Here is a 26,862-nt window from a genome sequence, read left to right on the forward strand (position 1 = left end):
TCGGACTCCCTAGCAGTCCACCCAACGCCCCATCAGTCATCTTGACGTGGAGGGATATTCAGCGAGTCTGACGTTTTTTATCATGAAGGGTTTCCTACCATTATGGAACAAATAAAGGCTCTTTGTAGCAGCGGCTGGAAACGCAACACAAGACCTTTCTTCACACCATTAAGAATTGATAAATAGTTCACCGGGTGAACCGAAGACTTTATTTCTTTCAAAAGCAGATAACACCAAAGTACTACGTAGTATCTGTACTCATTGCAAAAATAATTACTGGAACTTTCCAAACATCGAAGGGATAAGCAGGATCACTGATTACCACTATGCTTTTTTGCCAATATACAGATTTTTGTTCCATGTCTAGGCTTGATTTCTACATAATATTATTCACGTGCATTCCCGGTGTCTATTTATTATCAATACGGGGACTCTGGAAAGTCGAGCCCAGCTTTACCTTGCTTTCAAAGATGACACAGCAACTAACCGAGAATGCTGGCTTGCTGATTGAGTCCTAGAAATCATGTCTCCTGATGTCCTACCACAAAATGTATTTCTGAAAAATAAAATCAGAATTTAGATTCCTCTGAAACAGGTCCCCAAGCTCTCCAGCACTGTGGTACCCAGATGTGCTCGCCCTGTGCGTCCCTCTGTCTCTCTAAAGACTCCCCCAGAAACCCCCAAGGGCCCCCCCCTCCGAAGAGTCCCGTTAGAGAGGTTTTGAAGAACCGCACCAAACCCAAGGAGAAGCAGTGGAGAAAATTATCCATTGCTTTTTCTGTTAAGGACCAAAAAACAAAACAAAACAACAACAAAGAATGCACCAACCAATAGGAAAGTGGTGGCAATCATATGGTCAAGAAAAATGGATCTATCTATAAATCCTTCCTTTCAAAATTATGTCCAAAGGTGTTGAAGACCAAAAGGAGGTCACAGACAGGGTTAAGACAAACAATTCCTCTAGAAGGAAAAAGCCCTTCCCCAGAAGGGGTGGCGGATGGCGCGGAGAACGGAGGGAAGGCGGATCCCGGGTAGGATCCAGCCCTGTGTCTCCACACACCACACGTGGGAATCGGGGGGGGGGGAACAGCTCCTCCTGGTACTTAAAAAGGAATGAAGAATAAAGTGAATTTGTGTGCTACTGAAAAGCCCGCACTGGGAGACTCTGCAAGCCAAGCCCTTCGCTGGTAAGGCAGAGATCGTGAGCCGTGGGAACAGGTGAGCGGGGCGCAGGCACTGAAGGTGGGGTCAGCCGTATTTGGGCCAGAAAAGTCTCGAAAAGTAAGGCAACCTGTGGCTTCTGGGCTTGAGACCGCCCCCTGGAAAGGCCCACGGAGGCAAGAAGTGAAGCTGGCCGGTGGCCCATCACTGGAAGATCCCGATGGGGCAACGGTCCCAGTTCCGTGGGGTGGCCCGGCGTCACCGGAGGCGGGAACCAGCCCTCAGGGTGAACGTCTTTGCAGGTCCTGTGCATGACTCCGAGCAGCGACCTCTGGGGTTTTGGAGGTGTGTTACTTTTGCGATATTTTTCCCCCAAAAGAAGACACGAAGGTGAAGACCCTGGAGAGAGGAGGCTAGCGAGGCGGGACACCACTCCCACCGGGCAGGACGGGGGAGAGTCGGAGAGCACTTCCGGCTGCGTACAGCTCCCTCCGGGTCTGGCCGAGTCCTACAAACGCTTGTAGGTGCCCAGGAGAGCTTTGCAGTTGGGACAGTAGTGGTCCACGTCCTGCAGGGCGTCCACACAGAAGGGGATGAAGCAGCAACCCGCTATGCACCTAGGGGACAAACAGCCAGACATGAGCGTGTCTACCCTAGGTCACAGTGCCGCGTGGCGGCCCCAGCCCCGCAGAAACACTCGCTCTGACCCTACTTGGAACCAGGGTCTCTGAAGATCTCCAGCTGGGATCATCCTGGAAGAGCCAGGCGGGCTCCCTCTACTCAATGACAGATGTCCTTACAGGAAGCGGAGGGGACACACAGAACAACAGGAGGGATACAGGCAGAGACTGAGGTCTTATAGCCACCAGCCAAGGACCGCCTGGGGCCATGGGAAGCTGGAAGCAGCGAGGAAGGATTCTCTGCCCTCCAGAGTCATCAGAGGGCGGCACCTTGACTGTGGACTTCTGGCTTCCAACACTGTGAGAATAGATCTGTCTGGTTTTACCGTGTAGTTATCTGTCACCGGCACCCAGGCAACGGGCACGCGAACCAATGCCCAGCCTGTTCTCTCCGACCCGCTGACCTGGTGGTATTTTCTACTCTTGGGTCAGCTCAGTGTCTCCAGGTCTTAGACTGGGGCCAGTGACTTTCTTTCTTTCTTTTTAAGATTTTATTTATTTATTTGACAGACAGAGATCACTAGTAGGCAGAGAGGCAGGCAGAGAGAGAGAGAGAGAGGAGGAAGCAGGCTCTCCGCTGAGCAGAGAGCCTGATGCGGGGCTCGATCCCAGGGTCCTGGGATCATGACCTGAGCCGAAGGCAGAGGCTTTAACCCACTGAGCCACCCGGCGCCCCCAGTGACTTTCTTGTGTCAAGGGCCAGATAGTACATATTTTAGGCTACACTCTGCTACATCTGGAAACAGATGGTGTGGTCTGTTCCCCACGAACTAAAATGGGCTGGATTTGGGTCCAGGGCTGCAGCGGCCGTTCCCCGCCCCCCCCATGTAAACTGACTACTCGTCCAAATGGAGAGGGCGCTTCTTACAGTAATCACCAAACAAAAATTCCTCAAATAACATCTCTCAATCTAAGTAACCCATTACCCGTGCCCCCAGGCAGGAGTCCCAGACAGCCTGTGGTAGAATAAGGAATAGGTCTGGTCTTTGTCCCCACTTCCTGGCAATTAGCTCCAAGAGCCTGGGAATTTCCCCAGGGGAAGGGAGTGAGGGCCTTCTGCTATTCAGAACAAGCCCCTTTCTGTCCCACCTGATTCTATGGTGATAAGGGGACCCCACCCCAGGCTCCCTGCCTAAGGACAGGGCGGATCACCACAAAGACCCAGTAAGATCAGTAAGTTATAGGAAAACATTGATTTGCATAAAGCAGAAACAGGACACAGCCTGATAAGGAAACAATCTTACGCAAAAAAATTTCCTCCTACTGCCTGAGTTCACTCAAGTTCAAGTAAGGGTGGCCACAGGGCATTAGTTCTAATCCTTACCGCCCTCTTATGCAAAAAACATAAAACAAACAAAAAAACTCCCCACAGCTGAGCTGCAGGACATACATATTCACTAATTTTATCCTCAACCACCCCTCTGGGTAGGAGGGCATTATTACCTCCAGTTTTCAGAGGAGAGAACTGGAGCACAGAGAAGGGAAGTCACTTGCCCAAAGTCACACAGCAGTGGGAGGTACAATTTGAACCCACAATGCCACATTTAAGGACGAAAAGGAGGGAGGGACAGAAAAGCCGCCTCGGTTTGAGAGCTAGATCAGCAGAGGCCGACATTCAAGATTTCTCATCATGTCTTTCCCTGGCTTCCAAGAGAAAAAAATGAGTTTTAATACAAATGTCCAAGGACGATAAGCTTTTATTTCATATTTTCACTCCAGGGACTAGAGAGGTCAGCCTTCACGGCAGTCCCCTGGGCAGGACAGGGATCCAGCCAAGTGCCAAGAAACCTGTTTGCTCTGCTTTCTACCCACACTGAACATGTGTCCTCAAGGAAGCTAAGCGCTCTGGGGTTTGGGGCCTCCCTTCCAAACAAGGAAGAGAAATATCGCTCCTTCTCGAGATAAGCCACAAACAGTGAGGAACAAGCCAGTTGTAGGAGAGGCCAGAGATCCTAAAAAAGAAATGCAGAGACACCGTTTCCTTCCAGGGAGAAAACAGAGCCAGGAATAAGGAGGTTGCCTTTATCTGTTTGGGGGGAAAATAAATTAAACTGTGCTTCCTCAAATTTCTCCCAGAACAAAAATCATGATCTCTTTCAATATAATACCCTTGGTGGGCGCCTGGGTGGCTCAGACTTTTAAGCCTCTGCCTTTGGCTCAGGTCATGATCTCAGGGTCCTGGGATGGAGCCCGGCATCAGGCTCTCTGCTCAGCGGGGAGCCTGCTTCTCACTCTGCCTGCTGCTCCAAGGGCTTGTGCTCTCTTTCTATTAAATGAACAAATAAAATCTTAAAAAAAAAAAAAAATTTTTTTTTTTAAATGTAGTACCCTTGGTACAGACAAAAAGACACACTTTCCCCATGTAGACAACAGGAAAAATACCTGGAGTATTTTGACCTGCAAGCTGCTGATATGCTCAAGACCAGTGGTTCCCTCTGGGCACGATGTGCATGTAGGGAGGTGCCACGGGCACTGAGAGCAGAGGCCAGGGGATGTGGCTTAACGCCCAGCAGTGCACACCCACCCCTCCCAGCACAGACAGACGGGCTGTGGTGGAGAAATCCTGCAAGAGAGAAACAGAGGAGGAGCCTGGGGGCCTAGGGGGCCCTGGACTTACCCCAGCAGGCACAGGCTCCCACAGGAGAGCCAGGTGAGGGCGCCGGCATTATAGGACAGCTGAGTCACGATCATTTTGTTGCAGGAAGGACAGCACATCTGGACCGGACGGTCGAAAAAGGAGACGGGCTGCTGGACGTACACGGTCTGCACAGCAACTGGGGGAACAGGTCTGGACAATCAGTGAACGGGGAAAGCGTCCAGCTGACACCCAGGAGGTGGGGGCCTGGTCTCCATGGGGGGCTCACCCACCCACCATTCACAAGAGCCAAAGCAGGGGAGCCACACAAGTGTCCACGAGTGAGCAGACGGATCACCACGAAGGGGGCTGGCCAGACAGCGGAGTCTCGCTCGGCCTTAAAAGGACATTCTGACACATGCTACGACACGGCCATCCTTTCGCGATGTGAGGCTGAGTGACGCCAGCCAGCCACAGGACACACACGGCAGGGTGTCACGTACATGAGGCACCTAGAGTCATCCAATTCACACAGAAGAGCTGGTAGATGCTGGGGCTGGGGCTGGGGCTGGGACAGGGGCAGGGGGCGCCCCGGGGAGCTGCTGTTCGGCCCGTACAGAATTTCCATGTTATAAGACTTCAAAGTTCTAGAAAGGCAGCGACGGGTGCACAACGTGAACGTGCTGATTAATGCCGCTCAACGGTACCCAGAGAGACCTTCCGGTGGTTCTACAGGACGCGTATTTTACCAAAACGGTGGCACATTTCCAGCACGATCATTTGAGAAATGATAATTTTTCAGTAATAATTCCCCCCCAACATGAGACGGGGAGAAGTTCCCGGAGCGGGGCTTTGGCTCATCACCACCAGGCTCTCCAAGCCGCGAACCACAGAATCGGGTGGGGAGCTTACTGCTAATGCAGGTTCTGGGACCCCCTCCCTGCCACCCTGCCTCTGACGCTAGCAAAGGCCGAGACAGCAGGTCCCGGGCAGGGTCCCCAGAAGGCTTTTTCCGCTCCCTGTGAGGTTCCACGAAGGTGGCCTGCAGATGGTAATTCCAGAAACGGCGATATGACGGGGTTTTAGCCTCATTTTCTTCATCCAGAGATTAGTGGTTGCCAGCGGCCAGGGGAGGGGGACGGGGGTTCTGTCTGGGGCAGCGGAAACAGTCTGGAGTGACTGCTGACGCTTGGACAACTGTGATTCTAGTGACCCCACCGAAAGACACCCGGCAAGGGTGAACGAACACGAGGGAACAGGAATCTCCGTAATGCTCTTATTTTTTTAAAATGGAAGGAACAAGGGTGGTGCAGGGATTCCCGAGATAAGGACAGTAAAGCAGCTCACACTCTGGGACACAGTGAACCCTCGATTACACAGTTCCCTCGTGGCACACGGGCCTCCTGACTCAGTCCCATGCCCAGCGATAATGCCGGTGACTGCCCACCAGCCGGGGACGCTGGCCTGGCCTTTGCCGAGGAGTCCAGGAATCAATCAGACCCATGAAACGAGAATATAAAATCAGGCTAAAAGAAAACCGTGTGGAAAACATGTATAGGTGTTCAGTCACCAGAGGAGAGCCCACAGTGACAGAAATCGCCAAGTCCTTAGCATTCAGAATGGTTTTGGGTTTTGGCAAAGCTGTCTGAGCTTGCCTTTGTGTCAAAGGGACTTCCTTCTGTTCCTTTCCGCCATGCTGGAATGCCATTTCTACAATGTATGCGTTAGGGGAAATTCACTGCTGTCCAAGCCAACAGAACTTAATACTGCTAGAAAGACCCAGAAAGACTCTCCTTCCAGAAAAGTGATATTTAAGCATTCTTGATCCTTTACATGTCAACTGTATTAAAGTCTTTTCTTTCTTCTTCTTTTTTTTTTTTTTGGTGCAATAAATTATTGATCAGAGCATAATCAGGCCGAAGTCACCTTGTTCTCTTCTGAAGGGTCAAAGTTACTCGAGCACGACAATAGCTCACTTCTTATCAAAGGATTACTCACAGAACTTTATTTCATCAGAACAACCCACTGATGGAGGCATTTGATGAGCCTCATTTTACAAGCGGGGAAACTGAGGTGCCAGGCGGGAGGTGAACCCACAGGGCTGCCCTCTGAGCTGGCAAGTCCTTCCTCCTCAGCTGCTTGGGATACTGAATCAGCTATGCACCTGGGTGCCCCTGGGCACGCCTGGGCAGCAGGAAATCCCAGGGGGCAAGGCCACCAAGAAGTTGCCCGAAGGCTGGGAAGCCATGCCCACACGGGCAGGCAGGCGGTTCCTAACTCCTGGCTGTTTCTGCACCCCACCCCCAACTCCAGCCAGGCCTCAGCAGGAGAGTTGGGGGCCCTTAAAAGCAACTCCCAACCCCCAGTTTCTCTGGGATTGTTAGTGGGCCTCTGTGGTTTGCACCGAAAGATCACTTTTTGGCCGACTTGGGACTGTGCTTTGCTAAGGAAGAGGCATGAGCCTCCCAGACGTAGAACCTGGAAGACACATTCCAGGACGAGGGGTCAAGCGGGACTGACCGGGCACTGAGCTTCGACCCTTTGGCAGGTCGGGTCTGTGGCTCCCCTGACTGTCGCAGAGTCCCCAAAGCCAGATGGAGGGCCAAGGAGAGGTTAGGGGGACGCAGGAGGTGGCACCTACTTGCATTGGCATTGGGGACGGGCACTGGCTGCGTGTAGTAGGCAGGCGGATTCATGCCCTTGCCATCCGGGCCCGTCACCAGCCCTGTGGTCGGCCCTGGCACCGGGCCAGGAGGCATCGGGAAGTAACTGTTAACAGCCACCGTCTCTTCGTAGGATGGGGGCGCAGTTGGCACCGAGGAAGGCCCAGCGGCCGCCTGGTAGGATCCCGGAACAGACATTTTACCTAAAGCAAAACCAGAAGACACCGATCAGAAATGCAAGGGGTACCCCGGCTCCTTTTTCCACCCAAATCTTCCAATTTCTACCGGACAAAGAAAATGTGAAGATGTGGCTTGTGTCCAGCCTTGTCCAAAAGCCAGGAAGGGGAGTTAGTATCTCTCCCAGAGCCAGGAACGATCACCTTAAGAAGGGATTCCCTAAATAAGGCTTACAGGTAAATAGTTACAACCCCAAATCATCAAAACCTAGGAAAATCCCAAGGGCACACACATTATGCCAAATGGAGCAGAAGCTTCTTCTCACTTCAGAACTAGCCAACAGCCTATGTTGCACACGGAGTACTGTCTTCCTTTGAACCACTGCGGTTTTTACTAAAAGCATTTTAGATGCCAGAAAAGACAAACGCATTCAAACTCAACCACAAACTATGGCAAACAGAGTGTGTCGTTGTGACAGAAGCCGGAGGGCAGAGACGCACACCCTGATGTGACACCCTGTACATCCAGAAGCGGGCAGAATGAGTCCCGGGCCAGAAGGCGCAGAAGCGGGTGTTCCTGGAGGGGTGGGGAGCGCAGGCTGGATCGGCTTGGTGGTGGGGTGCGGGGTCTTATAAGGGGCTGCTCCTGTCTTTGTTCCCCGTCTGGGGGCGGTCACTTGGCGTGCCCACCGTGTGAGAACAAGCGGTACAATGAAGATTGTGTGCACTTTTCTATTTGTATGTTACTTTTTTTTTTTTTAAGATTTTATTTATTTATTTGACAGAGAGACAGCGAGAGAGGGAACACAAGCAGGGGGAGCGGGAGAGGGAGAAGCAGGCTTCCCACCAAGCAGGGAGCCCAACGTGGGGCTCGATCCCAGGACCCTGGGATTATGACCTGAGCCAAAGGCAGACGCTCAAAGACTGAGCCACCCAGGTGCCCCATGTTAGTTTTTAAGAAGTCAACACACACACACACACACACCCAGCTCCCATTCTGAAAACGGAGTATCAGAGGAGCCAGGCACAGATTTCCTTTTGTGAGGGCAAAGAAACCGTCTCCCCCCATTCCTGCTCCCCCCCCACCCGCCCCAGGGACTGGGGACAGCCGATGCCCGCCTAGAATTACGTGGCCCATACCCAGGGTGTGTTCCTGCTGTGGCCCGTGCACAACGGCCCCGGGGCAGCTGGAGAAGGACACAGTGCAGCTCTTTGTGCTGCTGTTTTTCTAAAGGGGCAGGGCTAAGGCAGCCTTAGAAGATCCATTCAAACCTGCCTCAGGAGAAATGGGGAAATGAGCTCCCAGGGCGGCGTGCCACGGTCCAGAGGCTTGGACAGGCCTGGCGCCTCTTCCCCCCACATTCTGCCTTGTCTTTGAGAACCCGTGGGAAGCGGAGGCAAAGTTAATGCTGCCGCGGGGAGAAGGGGAGACTCCTTCGAGGAAGCTCTCTGCTTTTAAGCAGAGACCAAAAGAGGAGATTTCTCTGGAGCAGGAGGGGGGGCTGGGGGGAGGGGGAGAAACTTGGGAAAGTGGACACGTGTCAAACACAGTCAGTAAATAAAGCTAAACAGGTTGGGGCCGGGTTGTAGGAAATGTGAAAGCCCTATGGAGGTGTTTGGGCTTTATTGTATAAGCCTGCCCCATGGAACCTTCTGGAAGAACCGAAATGTTCTCCATCTAGGCTGTCCCAATATGGTTGTCCAGCAGCCACACACACACACACACACACCCCACTGCTGGGAACTCACAGTGTGGTTGGTGTGACCCAGGAACTGAATGTTTACGTTGTATTTCAAGCGTCAATGGTTTAAATGTAAAATCTAGGGATGCCTGCATGGCTCAGTTGGTTAAATGTCTGACTCTTGATTTTTGGCTCAGGTCACGATCTCAGGGTTGTGAGACTGAGCCCTAGGTCGGGCTCTGTAGTCAGCACGGAGTCTAAGATTCTCTCCCTCTCTCTCTGTCCCTCGCTCCCCATTCGCATGCTCTCACCTTCTCTCTTCAAAATTAAAAAATAAATAAAATAATAATAATATATAATATATAATAAATATTATAAATAAAAATAAATAATGAATATAATATAATAAATAAAATAATAAATAAAAATTTAAAAATCCAATACACCATACAATTATTGGAAAACTTACATTAAGTTTTCAAGGGGCACCTTGGCTATGTGAATCTATTTTTCCAACAGCGACTATAGCGGGCTCTGCATCTAGAGCAAAAGTTTCTGACAAAATATTAACATCCAATTTCGGAGATGATGTCAACGTAAAATATCCCCTGGATTAAAAAAAAAAAAAATTCACGTGAAATACTTCATTCATGATTTTTTTATATTGGAAATGGCAGTATTTTAGATAGATGGAGTTAAGCAAAATGCATTGTTACCATTCCTTTCATCCATTTCTTTGTACCTTCTAAAAATGTGGCTACTAAGAAATGTTTCAACTAACCACATGGCTCACATGTTCCTGCTTCTAGCAGACAGAGGCACAATGGAACACAGGGGGAGCCACGGAGGGTTGTAGAGAAGAGGAAAGGTCCGACCCTAGAAGGCACAGATGAGGCAGGTCTGTTGGAGAAGCAAGAAGCAAACCTTGGAAGGCCCCCAGGTGGTGGTGGCAGCTACATCCTAGTCTGTGGGGCCAGTTAATCAGGAAGGCTGAAGGCGAGCTAACAAGATCACAGGACATCTTTGTGCAAACAGTTCCAGGGTTTACAAATGAGAACACAATTGTCAAAAGTGGTTATGACATGTTGTCTGTTTCCTCTGACACACAGGAACGGAAAACCAGAAGAAAGAAGGGACCCAGACCACAGACGACAGCCCCAGCCCAGTTCACCAACTTCACCTCCTAAGCTGGCTTGGTATCCCTCGCCGGCCAGGGCCCCTGGAACACCAACCCCGGCCCTCCACCACGGCTCCTGGCCCGGCCTGCGTGCACACCGACTCGGGCTGCCAGCAGCCTCCGTGCACTGGAGGAATTCAGGACCTCGCGGAAGGTCAAGGACTCGCTGTCCCTTCCTGTCTCAGGAAAGGGACCCCCAGCTGCCTACACAATTGATTATGAAAACTGACTCACAGCAGAAAACCGCAAGGACCGAAAACACCGGGCTGGACAGAGGGCCGAAAATAGCACGGGGCGCCGCGGTGGCAAGCAGCGTGCTTTCGAAGGGGAACAGGAGGTCTTGGGCGCCCTGAGTTGTGCAGAAAACACAGTCTGGGTCAAACAGCTGAGAAACAATGACTCAACTCACAAGTCGAATCCCTTCCCCTTCAGAACCACAGCTCCCTCCTCCTGAAGGGACCCAAGGCAGCTGTATCAAGGGCGGACATGGGGGTGCAGGGGTGGGAGGGGGCCTCCTTTCCTCTGGAGGAAGGAAGGGCCTGAGCTTCTGGAAATCAAGGCTGGCCTGCCGGCTTATCACACCCGGGCTTATCACACCCGTATCGCTGGTGTCCCAGCCGCAGCCTGTAGCTTCTGAACTCCAGGCCCCTGCCTCCTGGGGACATCCATGCTGTGTGTCCAACAGACACGTAAATGTAAACAACACTAAGGATTCTGAAAAGGGACAAAAGTGACAGGCTAGGGCAGTAAACACAAAACCAAACCCATCAACAGCTGGATGGAAGAAGTTTTCTAAATACATTCTGCAGCCTCCCTTCCCCAGGCCCCAGCCCAGGAAATGCCACTTTGCTCCATCCCAATTCGCTTTCTTCTCCCCCGCCCCCCACCCCCTCCCCACTCCCACCAACCTTTTTAATTTGGGTTCCCCAGGGGGCAGGAGGCCCACCTTGCCTCCACCTCCTGGGCCTCAAGCCCCAACACTCCTCAAGGGGAGCAACAGTCACCCACACCCTCCGCTGTACCAGGAACCCTCTGTCCCTCCAGATCAGCCCCCCCCCCCCGGGCTGCGGCGTGAGCACAATTCCATCCAGTACCTGCGCTCCCTTTTCCAGGACAAACAGGAGGACAAACAGGGAAGCATCTCGGAGTTCAGAGCAAAGCCACCGTCTTGCCACCAAAAAGCACAGCCTTGAGAACTGCCTTGAGCACCCCCTTTGGCCGGGTTGGTGAACGCCAGGTTGTCATGGCTACAGGGAGTGGGGGATAAAGGGGCCAGCAAGGGGGTCTCCTTCCTCCCTCCCCACTTGTTTAACTTTGTTATCAGGCCCCTGCGAGTGGGTTTTCTCGACTGCCCGTTTAAAAGCACACGGTGAAGGCAATTCTCCATCCAGCTTCCCCCCGCCCGGCCTCACAGACATGAAGGAAAACCTCAGGGGTGGGGAGCCCCATGGTCCCCCACCTCAGAATGGCCCTGCCACGAGCGACTCCCAAAGCCACAGAGAGAGAGAGAGACAGAGAGACAGAGAGACAGAGAGAGAGAGAGAGAGAGAGGCAGGCATCCCAAACCCCTTGTTCCAATCAGAAAATGTGACCAGGGCTGCCTCGCAGGGCGTGTGGCCTGGGCAGCCCCGCAGGTCCTACACCCCAGAGACCGCGCTCAGCCCAACACTCCACGGTTACCATCCTGACATTCTGAAGACTCAGGGAACCGGGGGGCCCTGCGTGTCCACGCTGCACCGGGGCCCCAGGTCACGGGAAAGGAGGCCTGTCTGATGCGAGAAGGGCTGGAGGCAGACCAGGAAACCGACCCATGACCAGATGCACAGGGCCCGGCCCCCACCTTCTCCCCTGTCAATGTGCCACTTGGAATTCTGGGGTCCCTTTGCTCCGTGTCTCCACGATTTCCTCAGTGACAGAGTCTCTCTCCGATGGGCAGTGAGGGGTCCTAGGGGTATCTATTCCTGGGCCCAGTTCCCAGTTCATACATGGTACAGAACGGGGTTTCTCAGCCTTGTTTTTCATTATAGCTGCCTCTGCCCCCCCTCCACGGCCCCCCCGACAAGGAGAAAAATTAAATTACATTAAATTTAATTAATTAATTTAAATATAATTTAATTTCTGCCTCAGAAGAGAAAATGCAATACTAAGAAATAAGATTTCATTGGATACGGTTGAGTTTTGAAGGGCCACACACCACCTAATATCTAAGACTTGTTTTCTCTTTCGTTCCTTTTTTTTTAAAACTCTCCCCTCCCCAACAAAGTGACTTTCACCCCCTGGGTCCCCGCTGAGAATGTGGGAGGGAGATGGGGAATGAGGTATTTGGGGTACCGATGAGTTTTTCAAATCGACGTTTATTCCTTCAAGTTTTCCCAAAATGTGTCTCCCCTTTCCTTGCCATCGTAAATGCAACAGTCTGAACAAATTTTAACCTTTTGCTGACCAAGGCCTGAGGTCCTTCCTATGTGTATATTCTTTTCCAACCACGCCCAGCTCTAGGATTTAATCTAACAAGCCACAACCAAGGGAGATGGGCAGGGTGAAGGTGCCCAGCCCCGGGACAGCTCCCCTCTGCCTAACGGGGCCAAGCAGACCTAATGGGTCTGGCTGGGGTCACCCCTCTGAGTCTTGAGTCTGCAACGAATCTGCTGGATCCTCACACCAGAAGAAAACGAAGGGTGCCACTAAGGGTACCAGATAACCAGGCCGTTCAAACCATACTTGGCTATCTCTGAGTCCAGAGGTCCTGGTCTGAGCAAAATCCACTACCCGTCAACTACCCCCCGCCCCCACCCGAGAGTCACAGCTGCATTAAAAGAAACCACAACGGGCTCTTACTTTACTGTCCCAGGCTCTGTAATTCGCACGCTCAGGTGTGTCATCCCGCGGGGTCCTCACACCATGGACGGGATCATCTCAATCATTGTCCTCACTCTCGCACGGAGAAACCAGGGCCCAGGGAGGTCAAGCTGCTGGCCCAAAGCCACAAAGATGGACTCCAGGAGGCAGGGCTAGGGTCTGAACCCGAAGCTGGTGGACTCCCGGACTGCTCTTAACCTCACCAAACACCTCCCAGGCAGGAGACACAGACACCACCAGCGGCCTCGTTTTACCCTCAACTGAAACGTGAAAATATGGGAGCAACACCTTGGAACACCTTTCTCTCTCTCTGCCTCCCTTACAGGTGTAAAAAGATGCATTCCAACTCATTTTTCACTGATGACTTTATGACTTAAGATAACCACGCAGGCAGGGGGAAAAAAAAAAAAAAAAAGGTAACCACGCAGGCGGCTCAGTCGGTTCAGCGTCCCACTCTTGGTTTCGTTCCGCTCAGGCCATGCTCTCAGGGCCCAGGTCCTGGAGATTCTCTCTCTTGCTACCCCCTCCCCTGCCAAATAAATGAATTTTTGAAAATATCCAAAAACAAGAACAATCTGCTTCTCTGAGAGAGAAGGATCAGGGGGCCAGGACCTTCATATCAACCAAAGGCATACAACCACATACAAGGCTCTTCCTTCCAGTCCTGGAGGACAGACAGACAGAAGGGGAAGATTCCAGAACCTCCCGGATATACAACACGGGCCCGAAGCTGCCTCTTTTTTTTTTTTTTTAAAGATTTTATTTATTTATTTGACAGAGAGAAATCACAAGTAGACGGAGAGGCAGGCAGAGAGAGAGAGGGAAGCAGGCTCCCCGCCAAGCAGAGAGCCTGATGCGGGACTCGATCCCAGGACCCTGAGATCATGACCTGAGCCGAAGGTAGCAGCTTAACCCACTGAGCCACCCAGGCGCCCCCGAAGCTGCCTCTTTAAGGGACCTTGTGATGCCAGGCATCTCCGCCAGCTGCTTTAACACCTGGGGTGGGAAAGGCAAAGGCTCCTTGCCAGCAGGGTCTCCACTGCTCTGTGGAAAGAGAAGCAAAGTGCCCTCACGACCCCGAGCGAAGCCCCGCTGTCCAGCACGGCGATCCTCACGTCTGAACAAATACTAATGAACGGGTCCTGAGACCTTGCGACACTGGGATGGTCCCAAAGAAGCCCCGCTTTCAGCAACAGATCCGCTCCAGAAAGTTCAGCCTGAACGGTCTCAGAACTCCCTGGAACACCCGAGTGGGGGCTGCAATTCTGGGCATTTCCCGCCGCTCCGAGGAACATCTTCCCCGTTCTGTGTCCACGCAGACCTGCGTTCGAGATTTGTGGAGCCAAGCCCAGCAGACCTCTGCCCGGAATCCTAAACTCCCAGGCAAGGGTCTGACCTCTGGGAGGGGTGGGGACAACCGGCAGAGCAGCCCGCCCCAAGAGATTGCAGGGGAGGGAAGCCAGACGCAAAGACCAGACCAGGGTATGAGTCCATTTCCACAGGACGCCCAGAACAGGTGGATCCAGACACAGAAAGTCAGTCGGTGTGGACAGGGGTTGGAGGGACGGTGTGGGAGGAAATGGGGGGAGCGTGAATCGGTACAGGTTAACCGGGGTGATGAAAACGTTCTAAAACTAGACAGAGGTGGTGTTTGCACAACACTGGGATCATGCCACACACCACTCAACTGTTATTCTGATATGGGGAAGTTTTACGTTATGTGAGCTTCACCTCAATCACAAATGGGTAAAATATAGGCATTGCTAGAGATCTCCAGTCTCTGGGTCACAGGCCAAGGCCAGCAATTCGAGCCTCCAAATTCTACTAGATTTAGTTCAGCCCCATTTACCTAACATCAAAAACACTGGGGTCTTTCTGACACTGACATGCCAGTGCCCCCTAGGCAAGGGTGACTGGAGATCCTGGTTGTCCAGGATGGCAGCGGGGTCCCAGGGCACCACAAACCCCTGTCTACGCCGTCTCCCACCTGCTACACTGCACGGCTGGCTTAGATGTCCCCAGACACATACCCGGCGCATTCTTTCCACTGCCCTGGTGTCCTTCCTTCCCGACGGGCTACAAATTCCTCTCACCTGTCCTATCTGAGCTTCTGCATCTCCTCCCCCAAGAAGCGAGCTCAGGGGAGAATCCATCGCTGCTTGAACCTCTCTACACAGTGCAGAGATCAAGGGCATCAAGATCAAGATACAGGCCCTGTAGCCGGACTGCCTGTGGTCAGCTGGCATGCCTCATGGCACGATTCTGCTGCCTCGGTTATCCCATCCATAAGATGGGGACACTGGCAGTGTCTTAAGGCTCTTGGGAGGATTCAAAGAGCACCCTTGTGAAAGGCACCCAGAGCAATGCGGGGCACGGAAGCAGCGAGTATGTGTTAGCTGTAACCAAGTCATGTTTCTCTGCTGAACTTGTCACAGAGCCTTTACTCATCTGGCTTCCAGACCATTGTGTGGGCCCTAGGAGGGCAAGGATTGAAATGTATTAAAATCTGCATCTCTAGCACACAGAACTAGGCTCCAAACACCACGGGTGCTATACAGGGTGCCTCACCAGGATGGAGAGGTTTCCCTGGATGTGGGGTGTGCGGGCTCATCCCAGGAAATCCATGACCAGCTGGTCACCCTGACACTTGAAACAAACATGGGTAGAACACCAGACCCATCTTGAGGACATCAAGATCTGGAAGCAGACGTAAATGGGAGGGTCTTCCCCTAACACCCAGTTCAGAAGCTGAGATCGTCTCTGCAGGGAGTTGTTTGTACAAGGACAAGCCTCAGGAACAGAGGGTCTCCTGGTTCAGCTCAAGGTAACACCAGTATTTGGCCAACGTTTCCCCAAACACACTCCAGAACGACAATCATGTAATTGGGTCTGAAATCCTTCCTTTCCTTCAGGATACCTGAGGAGAGTGGTGCTTCTCAACAGGGTACCCCGTGATGTCAAAGCAGGAGAGCAAGTCAAGATGTGGGTGGGAAAGGAAGTGTGGAGGTGTGCAAACATGAACGTGACAGAATCAGAAAGACGGCGCCTGGGTGGCTCTGTCGGTTAAGTGTCCACCTTCGGCTCAGGTCACAATCCCGGGGTCCTGGGATTGAGCCCCACAACAGGCTCCCTGCTTGGCGAGGAGCATCTCCCTCTCTTGCTGTCCCTCCCCTGCTTGTGCTCCTTCTCTCTCTCAAATGATTAAATAAAAAAAAAAAAAAAATCAGAGGGCGCCTGGGTGGCTCAGTGGGTTAAGCCACTGCCTTCGGCTCAGGTCATGATCTCAGGGTCCTGGGATCGAGTCCCGCGTCGGGCTCTCTCCTCAGCGGGGAGCCTGCTTCCCTTCCTCTCTCTCTGCCTGCCTCTCTGCCTACTTGTGATGTCTCTCTGTCAAATAAATAAATAAACTCTTAAAAAAAAAATCAGAAAGAAAAAAACCCCATAATCTCTGAACCTCAAAACGGGCTCTCTCTGCTCCTCGATGCAAGTTTATGACACCACTGGTACTCCAGATCTGCAGGAGGTGCTCCCAGTTCTGGCTGGGGTTACTGAACAGAGTGAGGGGTTCATCCTGCGACAGGCTCATCGGTTCAAAATCTGGACCCGTGAGCAGGCTGCTCGCGGCCATCACCCCAAACTCAGAAACACCTGCCCCTCCACATTCATTGCCTTGTCTTTGGGGTGGCTCTCGAGCTGCCTGGCCCACATGAACAGTATGTCATCGTTCTCCGGAAATGACCATCTGTCTGTTTTTCATGGTGTCAAGAAAACTCAGAGGCTCTAACCATCCTGCATCCCCAAGAAGCCAGAAACGTCAGCAACTCCTGCTGACGGGTGTGGACGGGAAAGGGGGGACAGAGCTCACACCTGTGATGGCATCTATGTCCTTGGTGCCTGTTGATAACTGGCAAGGATGGAAGGGATACTCTTTGCAGATGAGGGAAAGGTGTCTCTTGTCACTTTTCCTGCCCATTCCCATCCCTTTCTTTCCTTTTTTTTTTTTTTTAAGATTTTAGTTATTTGAGAGAGAGTAAGATACAGAATGCATGAGCCAGGGAGACAGGGGCAGAGGGAGAAGAAGCAGGCTCCTCGCTGAGCAGGGAGCCCGACACAGGGCTCGATTGCAGGACCCCAGGATCATGACCAGTGCCAAAGGTAGACGCTTAACTGACTGAGCCCCTGGGGTGCCCCTCCCGTTCTTTCGGGTGAGACAACCAGGAGGCAGCCCCCAAAACAAAGAAGCACAGAGAAATGATGCCCCATGTTGAGAGGTCTCATTGGGACAAGATACAGTGGGCTGCAATGCAGGTTCCAACCAGGAGCTGAGCTGGTGGGGAACCGGAAGCCATGGCCACCACCGAGCTCGGGGGCAGTGTGGGTGGGCCCGGCACCCAAGGGTTTCTGGAAACCCCTGCATGCAATCCCCAGTCATTTACAAGAGTGGGTGGGCACCACTCGGGTCTCAGGGGTCACTAGGAATGGCAAGGACCAGGGCCTGGCCCGTTGAAGACCCCCCGGTGATCACGAGACAAGAGAAGACCCAGGAGGATGGGATCAGGCAGGGCACAGAGAAGCAACAGAAAAGCTCAAAATAAAGTCAAGGTGAGGGGATGTACTTATTTTAAGACAATGTAATCTAAAGGCAGGTGGAATTATTTAAGAGCAGAAACTCTGGAACTGATAAGCTCCCTCGGTTCAAATTCCCAACTCTGCCACTTCTTGGCTGTGTGAACCCGGGTGGGTTGCTCGACTTCTCTGTGCCTTGGTGTCCCCATCTGGAAAATGGGCTAATAGTACCCATACCTCAGGGAGGGAGGAAGTGGATGTGCTCAGAACCCTGGGCACTAGGGTTACTGCACCAGCGCTCATGCTCATGACTTGCAGGGAAGCAGACAAGGACCAGGGAGGGGATCACTTGCCCACAGTGGCCCAGAGGTTTCACTACCAAGATCCAAACAGACCCCAATGCACCATGTTCTGGGGCCACGACCTACCCAAGCTCCCACCTGAAACAGCGCCCCCTAGAGTCGTCCCCATCCTAATCCCGAGAACGTGTGAATACGTGAGCACCTAGCCTTACACAGAAAGAGGAACTTGGCAGTGGGACCTCAGTTAAGAGATGAGGAGACGGTCCCGAGTTCCTGGTGGGCCCAACGTCACCACAAGGCTCCTCCTAAGACGGAGGCAGGAGGGCCTGAGCAGAGAGGAAGTGCTCCCCTACCGGCTTTGAAACTGGAGCAAGGGGTGGCGAGCCAAGAAACGCAGGTGCCTCTGGAAGCTGGGCAAGGCCGGGAGATGGATTTTTCCCTAGAGCCTCCAGGAGGGACTTGATTTTAACCCAAGGACACCCGTTTTGGACTTCTGACCTCCAGACCCGTGAGATAATGCATTTGTACGACTTGAGCCGCTGAACTCATGGTTATTTGTTATGCTCCCCTCCCTCCCACGTGGGGCCCCCACGCCTCTGCCCATCTCCCACCCCCCCGCCAACCTGACTCCCTCAGCCTCCCATCCCAACACCCAGGCCTCTATCCACCTGCCCTAAATTCAGAAGGAGCCCTTCTCTGGCTCAAACTTCATTTAACCACGTTGAGTGTGGCCAGCCGGGCCTGCCCTGCCATCTCCCTGGGGACTCTGTCCCAACAGTGTCCCCCACCTGCCTCCCCTCTTAAGAGCTCTTCTAGGAATGGCTCAAATCCTTCCTTATCAAAATGTAAAAAGAAACACCCCTCTTCCCTCAGTCTGGGTGCTCAGCCTCTTGGGGGTCCCTGCTTTTCCTCCCCATCCCCAGGTTCGCTCCCCCACCTCCACTGGGCCTCAGCTCTCCCTCAGCCATGACCCCACTAAGCCCACTTCCACTTCCTGTTCTCCTCTCCCCAGGCTGGAGGGCCTCCCTCATCTGCCCCAGGCCTACACCTCTGTCTCCTTCAGGGGGTGCTCCTTCCCCACCAGCCCTCCCCAAAAAAGGATCCCAGGGACTCAGGGGTCTGGCACCCAATCCTTAACCTCACCCCCGTCAAGCTGACCCTGGCCCATCCTGGACAACTCCCCTGGGTCGTCACAGGCAAAATACGGCTCATCTCGTCCAAGGAGGTGCGGTCAAAACGGCGCAGAGACAGAGAGTCAAGCTTCGTATCAGAGTGAGGTCACGCGGACATCACGCACCTGCCGGCAGGATGGGGTGAAAAGGGCGCTTCAGCTCTGAACCTTTCTCCCCCAGACCGTCCACCTCGGCTCATCATGAGAAAACATCAGACAAACCCGGACTTGCTACAGAGAACTAGGAGAGTACTCCTCGAAACTGCCAAGGTCACAGAAAGTCTGGGAAACCATCACAGACCAGAAGAGAACGAGGCATAACAACTAAATACACTGTAGGATCCCAGATTGGACCCTGGAACAGATCTAACAGAATAAAATCTTTTCCTCCAAGTTCACATAGTCTAGGGCTGGTTAAGAGGTCAGTACACCGACGTCAATTTCATGGTCATGACAAACAAAGCCTGGTGATGTGAGATGTTTACAGCAGGGGAAACTGGACGGGGTAAATACGGAACTTCTGCGCTAACTCAGCAACTTTTCTGTCGATCTGCAATGAAAGCACCTACCAAAACGTAACGTGCATGAGACCACTGACCCAGCAGTTCCTCTTCTAAGTATCTGTCGCTGGGCTATCCTGTGCATGGGTGAAGGGACAAACAATGAGCACATAAGGATCTCCAACGCGGGGGCGCCTGGGTGGCTCAGTGGGTTAAGCCGCTGCCTTCGGCTCAGGTCATGATCTCAGGGTCCTGGGATCGAGTCCCGCATCGGGCTCTCTGCTCAGCAGGGAGCCTGCTTCCCTCTCTCTCTCTGCCTGCCTCTCCATCTACTTGTGATTTCTCTCTGTCAAATAAATAATAAAATCTTTAAAAAAAAAAAAAGGATCTCCAACGCAATGTGGCTAGAAACCACGTAACTATTGGCAGTGCATCGGGCAGATCTGTGATGGCCCATCCACGCCAAGGAAATAGTACACAACCACTGAAACAGTACAAGCAAGAGTTTTATGTGTGGAAATGCATCTCTTAGACATATCACTACATGAAAAAAAGGCCCCAACAGTGTTCACAGCAAGCCAACATTTGGGCCTAAGGAAGAAGGATATAATACATTTCTCCTTATAGAATAGGCACAAAATGTCCCCAGAAGGATACACAAGAAACTGGTTAACAGTGGCTGCCTATGAGCAGGGGAGAGGGGCAGCCTGGGAGATAGAGTGGGAAGGGCATTCTTCGCCTCCGCTCTGCCATCTTTTGTATACTGAGCCACAGTAATAATGATATAATCAAAAAATCAAATTCAGAAGAAATTCTATAAACTAATTAATTCCAGCTTATTAAATTTATATGACTCAGTATTTATTAATCACATTTACAATAAAGGACATAAATTAAAAATTAACCCATAGCTGCCCTTCCCAGCCCAGCCTCCCTGTTCCCCCACCTGATGTCATCACAGCCCTTTGTTCCATGAACCAACCATCTCCTGCTGCTGCTGGGCACCTGGCCCTTAGCCCCTCCCTGAGTGTTTGCAGAGTGATGAAAGCTTCTGATTACTTCTATTTGGTGAAAAGATGTGTCAACTATTAATCTCAGTGTAGTTTCCCCAAATTTGTACCAAAAATGCCCTATTTACCAAAATAAAGTTCTCTTAGAATTTTGTGCTGTGACCCATTTTTCATACAGGGGGTTCTGAAGGCTGGTGGTTTATATGGGATTGGGGAGACATGGACCCTCCCTCCCCAGCCTTAAGGAATCCCTCTGGGGAGGCAAAGTTCACCAACATGGGGGAGATAAAGGACAGACCCAAAGGGGAAACTAAGTCCAAATTCTAGGGCAAGCAGAGGATCTGGGGGGACACAGACAAGAATAGGTCAGCGGGTGGGTAACAGCATGGCTGGACACCCAGAAACAGGCATACCTGTGTCCTGTGGGGAGGTGTGAAGCAGTTGGCCAGGAGGGAGGGGTAGGATCACGGGAGCCTTCCCACCACCAAGAGCAAGAGCCTGCCTGGTCCAGGCGATGTGTGTGCCAGGCTGGACCTTTCAGGGAGGGACCCCACACAAGGGTTCTGCATAATTAACCAGCAGCCCAAGAGCAACTTGAAAACCCCCCTTAAAATATTCAACCCCTGCCAAGGAGGAGAGTAAGATTCTAAAAATAAGCCTCAAAATGTAGAACACCAGGAGAAACCAACCACGGCAGAAGCCACACAGCAACTCCCAATCAGAACAAATACACATCAAAGGCCCAATGGCCCACAGCCAAGGGGGTCCCTCTCCCCACATCATGTCTGAACACAAGGAAAGCTCCAGCCTTGTAACTTCTCGTACAGCTTCAATCTGACTGCTGGCTTCCTTCTGTATCCCTCCCCAAAATATATCTAACTATTTTCTAATATCGATCCCATAGTTCTCTCTGCTTCCTTAAAATCTACAAAAAAGACAATGGCGATGCCTGGGTCAGCATCTGGAGGTTCTGTGCTACCCCAGATGGAAGAAGGTCCAGCCTGCGGCTGTTGGCAGCCCCCATCCCACCTCTGCCCTTGCTGTGTCAAAGCCTCTGAGCATGGGAAACCAGCACCCACTGGGTAAGAACTCTATGCAAACTAAGAGTTACTGGTTTCCTTGGTGCCTTCTCTGAGTAAGGTAAACAGGCCTGGGCGTCTGTCTTGATGATAAATATCTGTGTTCCTTGGAAGCCTCCTATTTGCTTATTTCCTCAATTCTGGCTGTATTCCAGTTGACTGTGAGGATTGTAACTGTCATGTCTTTGAAAATTATGGGAAACAACCGCCTTGCCTTTAGCAAGACTTCAGGTGAGAACGGGGTGGTAAACGTTACCTGCTGAGTTCTCTTAAAGTCTGCCTCCCCTGCCCCCCTTGCCCCTGGCCGAGCCTACACAATCCAGCCCTCCACAACATACACCTTTCTTGTGCATCTTAATTGCTTCCTGTCTGCAGGTTAGACTCTGTCTCCCTAACTGGACCACATTACACCCCTCCGGGGCAAGGGCTGGGTTCTACACTTCTCCCAGGTCCCCATGGGGCTTTGGGAGAGTGACGCCCACACTACATCCTTGTAGAACTGAGGTCTTACACACATAAACAGCATAGATACCCCACATACGATGGGATCATCTATCATGCAAGCCCTTTATATAAGTGTGTATTTTAAAGATACAGAAGACCACTCTTCCTTACAGAAGAATTCCAAATGGCATGTGTCAATACCCCTCCCTCCAGGGTATGGGGCTTAGTCTCTCCTCCTTCTCCTGAGTGTGGGCTGGATTTAGTATCTTGCTTTGTTATAAGGGACAGTCTACAAAAAGACAAAGACAGGAATTTGGCAACAGTGAACCTGACAACCATCACCTCAACCTAGTAAGGAACGGTTCAGATTATTAGCAATGCCTTGTGGACAAAGGCATTTCACTCCATGCCAATTTCCCGACCATGAGAAAAAACACCAGACAAACCCAATCTGAGGGAAATTCTACAAAATCTCTGACCAGTACTCCTCAAGAAGTCCCAGAAACGAAAATGAGACATTTTGAGAGCAGAGGATGCTGGGGAAAGGCATTAAAATGCCATGTGGTACCTGGGATGGCACCTGATACAGAAAAAGGAACTCCGGGTGTGTGGGGGGGGAAACAGGTGAACTCCAAAACAGAGGTTGGAGTTTTGTTAAGGGTGAGGCTCGACCGTCAGCTCCTTGGTTTGATGGTACTGTGGGGATGATGGGCAACATTGTTAGTAAGAGAAACTCCCTGAGCTAGTTGCAACTTTCCTGCAAGCTTAAAACTAAGCTATAAGGTGAACCAGGGCAGGCAGGCCTCATCCAAAGGCATTCAAGTTCGATTTTAAAACACAATTTTTAAGGTTTTTTTTTTTTTTTTTAAAGGGTATTTTAGTTAAAGCAAAAGATGAAGTGAAGCCAGTTTCTGTGACCAGGGTTTCTAAATATTTCTTTCCTTTTTTTTTTTTTTAAATTTTATTTAATTTTATTTTATTTTTTCAGTGTTCCAAAATTCACTGCTTATGCACCACACTGGAACACTGAAAAAATAAAATAAAATAAACAACGAATTTTGGAACACTCTAAGTATTTCTAATTGGAGAAGGTTAAAGAGAAGGAAAAAAAAAAGAAAAGAAAAAGATATCCCCAAGCAGAAGCCAACATACAGTCCTCCAAGTTGAGGGATTCCCAAAACCCGTCCTGGCTGGAGGCACAAGGATGCCTGGCCCCGGATCTGTACCCCTCCCTTACAACATCATTTCAAAACTTTCACAGTGGTTTTAAACACATGTGGGTGATAAAGTCTTCTAAAAATACATCAGATCAACACAGAAAAGGGCAAGGCCCTCAGGGAGAAGATAAAACAGCCTTTTCACCACCAACTTAATCCTCCTTCTTAAAATGAGTTCTTTCAAGGAGAGAAAAGAAGATTATTCACTTCTACTCCTGCCCCCTCCCTCCAGCCCCAGAAAAAGGAACCCGGAGACCAGCTCCCAATATTCGAATATTCCCATCACTGAAAAGACCCGCGGGGGAAAAGGGATTCCTTTGGCAAAAAAGGTGGGGGATGGGCTGGGGCAAAGGGCACTCCTGCAAATTGTCAAGTTGCCTAAGGAAAGAGCCCTGTTTGTACACAAGGTGGAGAACCAGCTGGGAAGGCCAAAAAGATCTGGTCTTCAGCGATCTCTGGAGAAAAATGTTCTTAACAACAAAAACATTAAGTGAAACCTGATAAGAAAAACTCTTAAGGACCTATCCCGCTTGTACATGGAGGAAATCGAATATTGCTCAAAATTCTTAGACTAAGGACCACTGGCTAGCAAACTTGAAAAGACACAGACACCACAATGCTGTTTTTGTTATAATGGAACTCAACCGGCTCACCGTTCCTGAAGATGTCCCAGGTGAATGGTGCTTTCTAAACTCTAAATGAGTAAGGAGGAAGAATTTAGACAAAAGGGGAAAATGGATCTCCAGTCCTCTTCGGGAAAGGAAGTGGGAAAACACTACTACCTACAGCTCTTGGGCTATCTGCCCTCACACAAGTTTGAATTCAGTATCCCTCAGTAAGAACACGGAAACTCCTAAGAAACATTTCAGAGGAACCATTTTCAAATACCATCTTCTGAATTCTGTCTGCTTCCATGGAGTGACACGTCCCACAAATCAAAGATAAAGTTACCACAGTCTGAAAGCCAGGTTCAAGGATGGCGTAAGTACAAATTACAGTGATTTGCGGGATGGAAAATCCTTCCACTGGGGAGGTGGGCTGCTGCCCCGGAATCAGAGAGGACGACTTCCCCTCTGGATTCCTGGTGAAACCACATCCTCAAGTTTCCAGAGGAACGATGAGTTCTGATGAAGTGACACAATGAGAACATTAAGAGGACAGTGTCGGGATACAAAACTGTATGGACCCTGATCGCAGCTTCAGAAATACACAGGCACAGGGATAAGAGATCAAGCCGCGGAACAAACAAGGAAAACCTAGGGCGCCTGGGTGGCTCAGTGGGTTAAAGCCTCTGCCTTCGGCTCCAGACGTGATCTCAGGGTCCTGGGACTGAGCCCCACATCGGGCTCTCTGGTCAGCGGGGAGCCTGCTTCCCCCTCTCTGCCTGCCTCTCTGCCTACTTGTGATCTCTGTCTGTCAAATAAATAAATAAAAATTTAAAAAAATAATAAAAACAAGGAAAACTGATGCTAGCTGTTTGGTTCACAAGCTGAGATCATGCCCCATCTTCTTCTTTATCTCCCACGCTATCTGCAATCGTGTTATTTTTTATATCACTTTCAAAAACATCAATGCTTCGCCTACAAATAACCTCCTTGGAGTCGCGGTTAAAGCAAAACAATGCTGAGCTCTTACATTTACTCCAGGAATGTGGTCAATTCTAAAGTTCATGAGCAAAGTAGCTGAAATTCTCTGGTCTTTTCTCTCGCGGGGTTAAGGCCTATAAAGAAGAAAGTGATAAAGGAGGGAGTGCCTCGAGCTTTTAGGATCCTGGTGAATGAACTTCCTACCTACTAGGGCTGGGCAGAGAACCACCACACAAACACCCTCAATATTTCTTTTTTTCTTCTTTTTTTTACGATTTTATTTTTAAGTAATCTCTCCACCCAACATGGGACTCAAACTTACAACCCTGAGATCTCGAGTCAAACGCTGTATCAACTAAGCCAGCCAGGCAGCCCTCTGTCCATGTCTCTTTAAAGCCTGTGTGAAATTACATATGGTATTGAAATAACCTGCATGCAAGGGACGACTACATTAGCCAAGGAAGTGTTCACAGCAGCCCAGAATACCAACACAGGCTTAAACGGTAAGCAGAAATTGTGGCGACCTAGGAAAGTACCACTTTGAGCACAAATAACAATTTTAAGGTTAAGAAAACACCAGCTGAGTTCAGAACAGACCAGGGCAGGCCAGCTGGGCACCAAAGACATCATAAACACGTCTGTACTAGAGAAAGGCAGATTTAAGGAGGTCTGTTTGCCTGATGGGATGGACCACCTCTCCCACTGGGCTGTTTTCACTGCAGTAAAAGCAAAAAGAAATACAGGACAAGACGTAGTGCCAGGGCTCCAGGACTACTTCTTATGAGTCTCCTTTCTTCCACCATCACTGTAGCTCTGGGTTGATTCATCTTTGATGGGAGAAGTTTAAATCTCAGGTGGGCACCAGCCCATTCTTAGAGCAGAATTAGACACACCTCCAATGAGCAGGGGTGGTTAACAGCTAAAGTATGTACTGCTGATCTCCTTGAAAACTAACTTAGGCTGCAAATGCCTTCTGGCTCCTCCCCTCCCGGCAGCTCCCCTTTAACCCTCATCTAGTCTGTGCATCCTCTGAAGCTTTGCCAAGACCCTTCTGCTCCCTGGAAAGCTGCTGACCACATCCACATGAGCCTTCAGTCACATAAGCTCAGTCTCAGCTTTGCCACTCAACCCACTGTGGCTATCCTGGCTCCTTGCTCACACCTCCCTCCTTTTCCATTCCCCTCAACCTCCTCCTGCGCATTAGAGAGCACTGGCTTCCCCCAGCCCCCAACCCTGGCATGTGTTTCCACTTCCAACCCACAGCGTAAACCCCTCAGGACCAGGAGCCATTTCTCCTGTGTCCTTCAAAGGGTGAGGCAGGCCCTTTGCTTCCCCCCAGCCAGCCCATAAAAGGCACTGAAGGAGCAAAGGGAGGTTTACTCAACCAACCACCTAGTATGTTAGAGACCTAAGAAAGTGATCACAGGTCTCAGATCAATCACCCAGTCACTTCACCCACAGAAACATTACAAGGGTACTTTTTCAAACTCGAGTAAAAGCATCTATGATTAATGCCTTAAAGTAACAGGAGAACAGGAAAGAGGGAAGATGGCCCTGCCTCACAGCAGATCTACAATTAAGGTTTCTTAAAGAGGCTGGAGCACATTCAGATCCCAGACAAAAGCTGGCTTAGAGGTAGGCCAAATGCAGCGGAAGTCATTATCCCACGCCAGGCAGAAGCGGTCACCTGCTCTCTGGGTTCTGATCCAACTAGGATCAAACCAAACACGGTGGTGGAGTCCCAAAAACCAGCTCATGCCTCTCTTTACAAGGGCATCCAGGTTAGTCCTATTTTAAAAGAACCACCCTGAAAAGGCTGGGGGTCGGGGTAGGAAGGTAAGTGAGGCAGTCAAGCATACACTAGTGCAAACTATGTCTTTCCTTACAAGGGCTCCAGGGGACCCGCAGGGCCAATGTGCCTTCCAGGCAGCCCCTGAACCAGCGCCAGCCCGCCAGGCCACTGGGAGGGATTTCTCCCTCTTGGGGAAACTGGTGGGGGAGTCTAACCTGATGG

General features: G+C 51.0%; 1 protein-coding gene across 4 annotated transcripts in view; it reads right to left on the reverse strand.

Annotated features, from left to right (window-relative positions):
- Positions 1-1,573: 1,573 nt before the first annotated feature.
- The window catches only part of LITAF (lipopolysaccharide induced TNF factor), a 102,429-nt gene continuing 77,140 nt past the window's right edge, over positions 1,574-26,862 (reverse strand). For 2 of the 4 annotated variants that reach the window (XM_044233784.1, XM_044233785.1), the window contains 3 exons: positions 7,058-7,282; positions 4,459-4,615; positions 1,574-1,778 (listed from right to left, as the gene is read on the reverse strand). In XM_044233784.1, coding sequence (XP_044089719.1) covers positions 1,670-1,778; positions 4,459-4,615; positions 7,058-7,282 — 491 coding nt within the window. In that variant the 3' untranslated portion in view covers positions 1,574-1,669. Of the gene's footprint in view, positions 1,779-4,458; positions 4,616-7,057; positions 7,283-9,406; positions 9,546-11,208; positions 11,279-26,862 lie in introns of those variants that run through there. The other 2 variants (XM_044233786.1, XM_044233787.1) reach the window with 2 other exon arrangements.

Source organism: Neovison vison, chromosome 14 (genome assembly GCF_020171115.1).
Source record: "Neovison vison isolate M4711 chromosome 14, ASM_NN_V1, whole genome shotgun sequence".
Lineage (NCBI taxonomy): Eukaryota > Metazoa > Chordata > Mammalia > Carnivora > Mustelidae > Neogale > Neogale vison.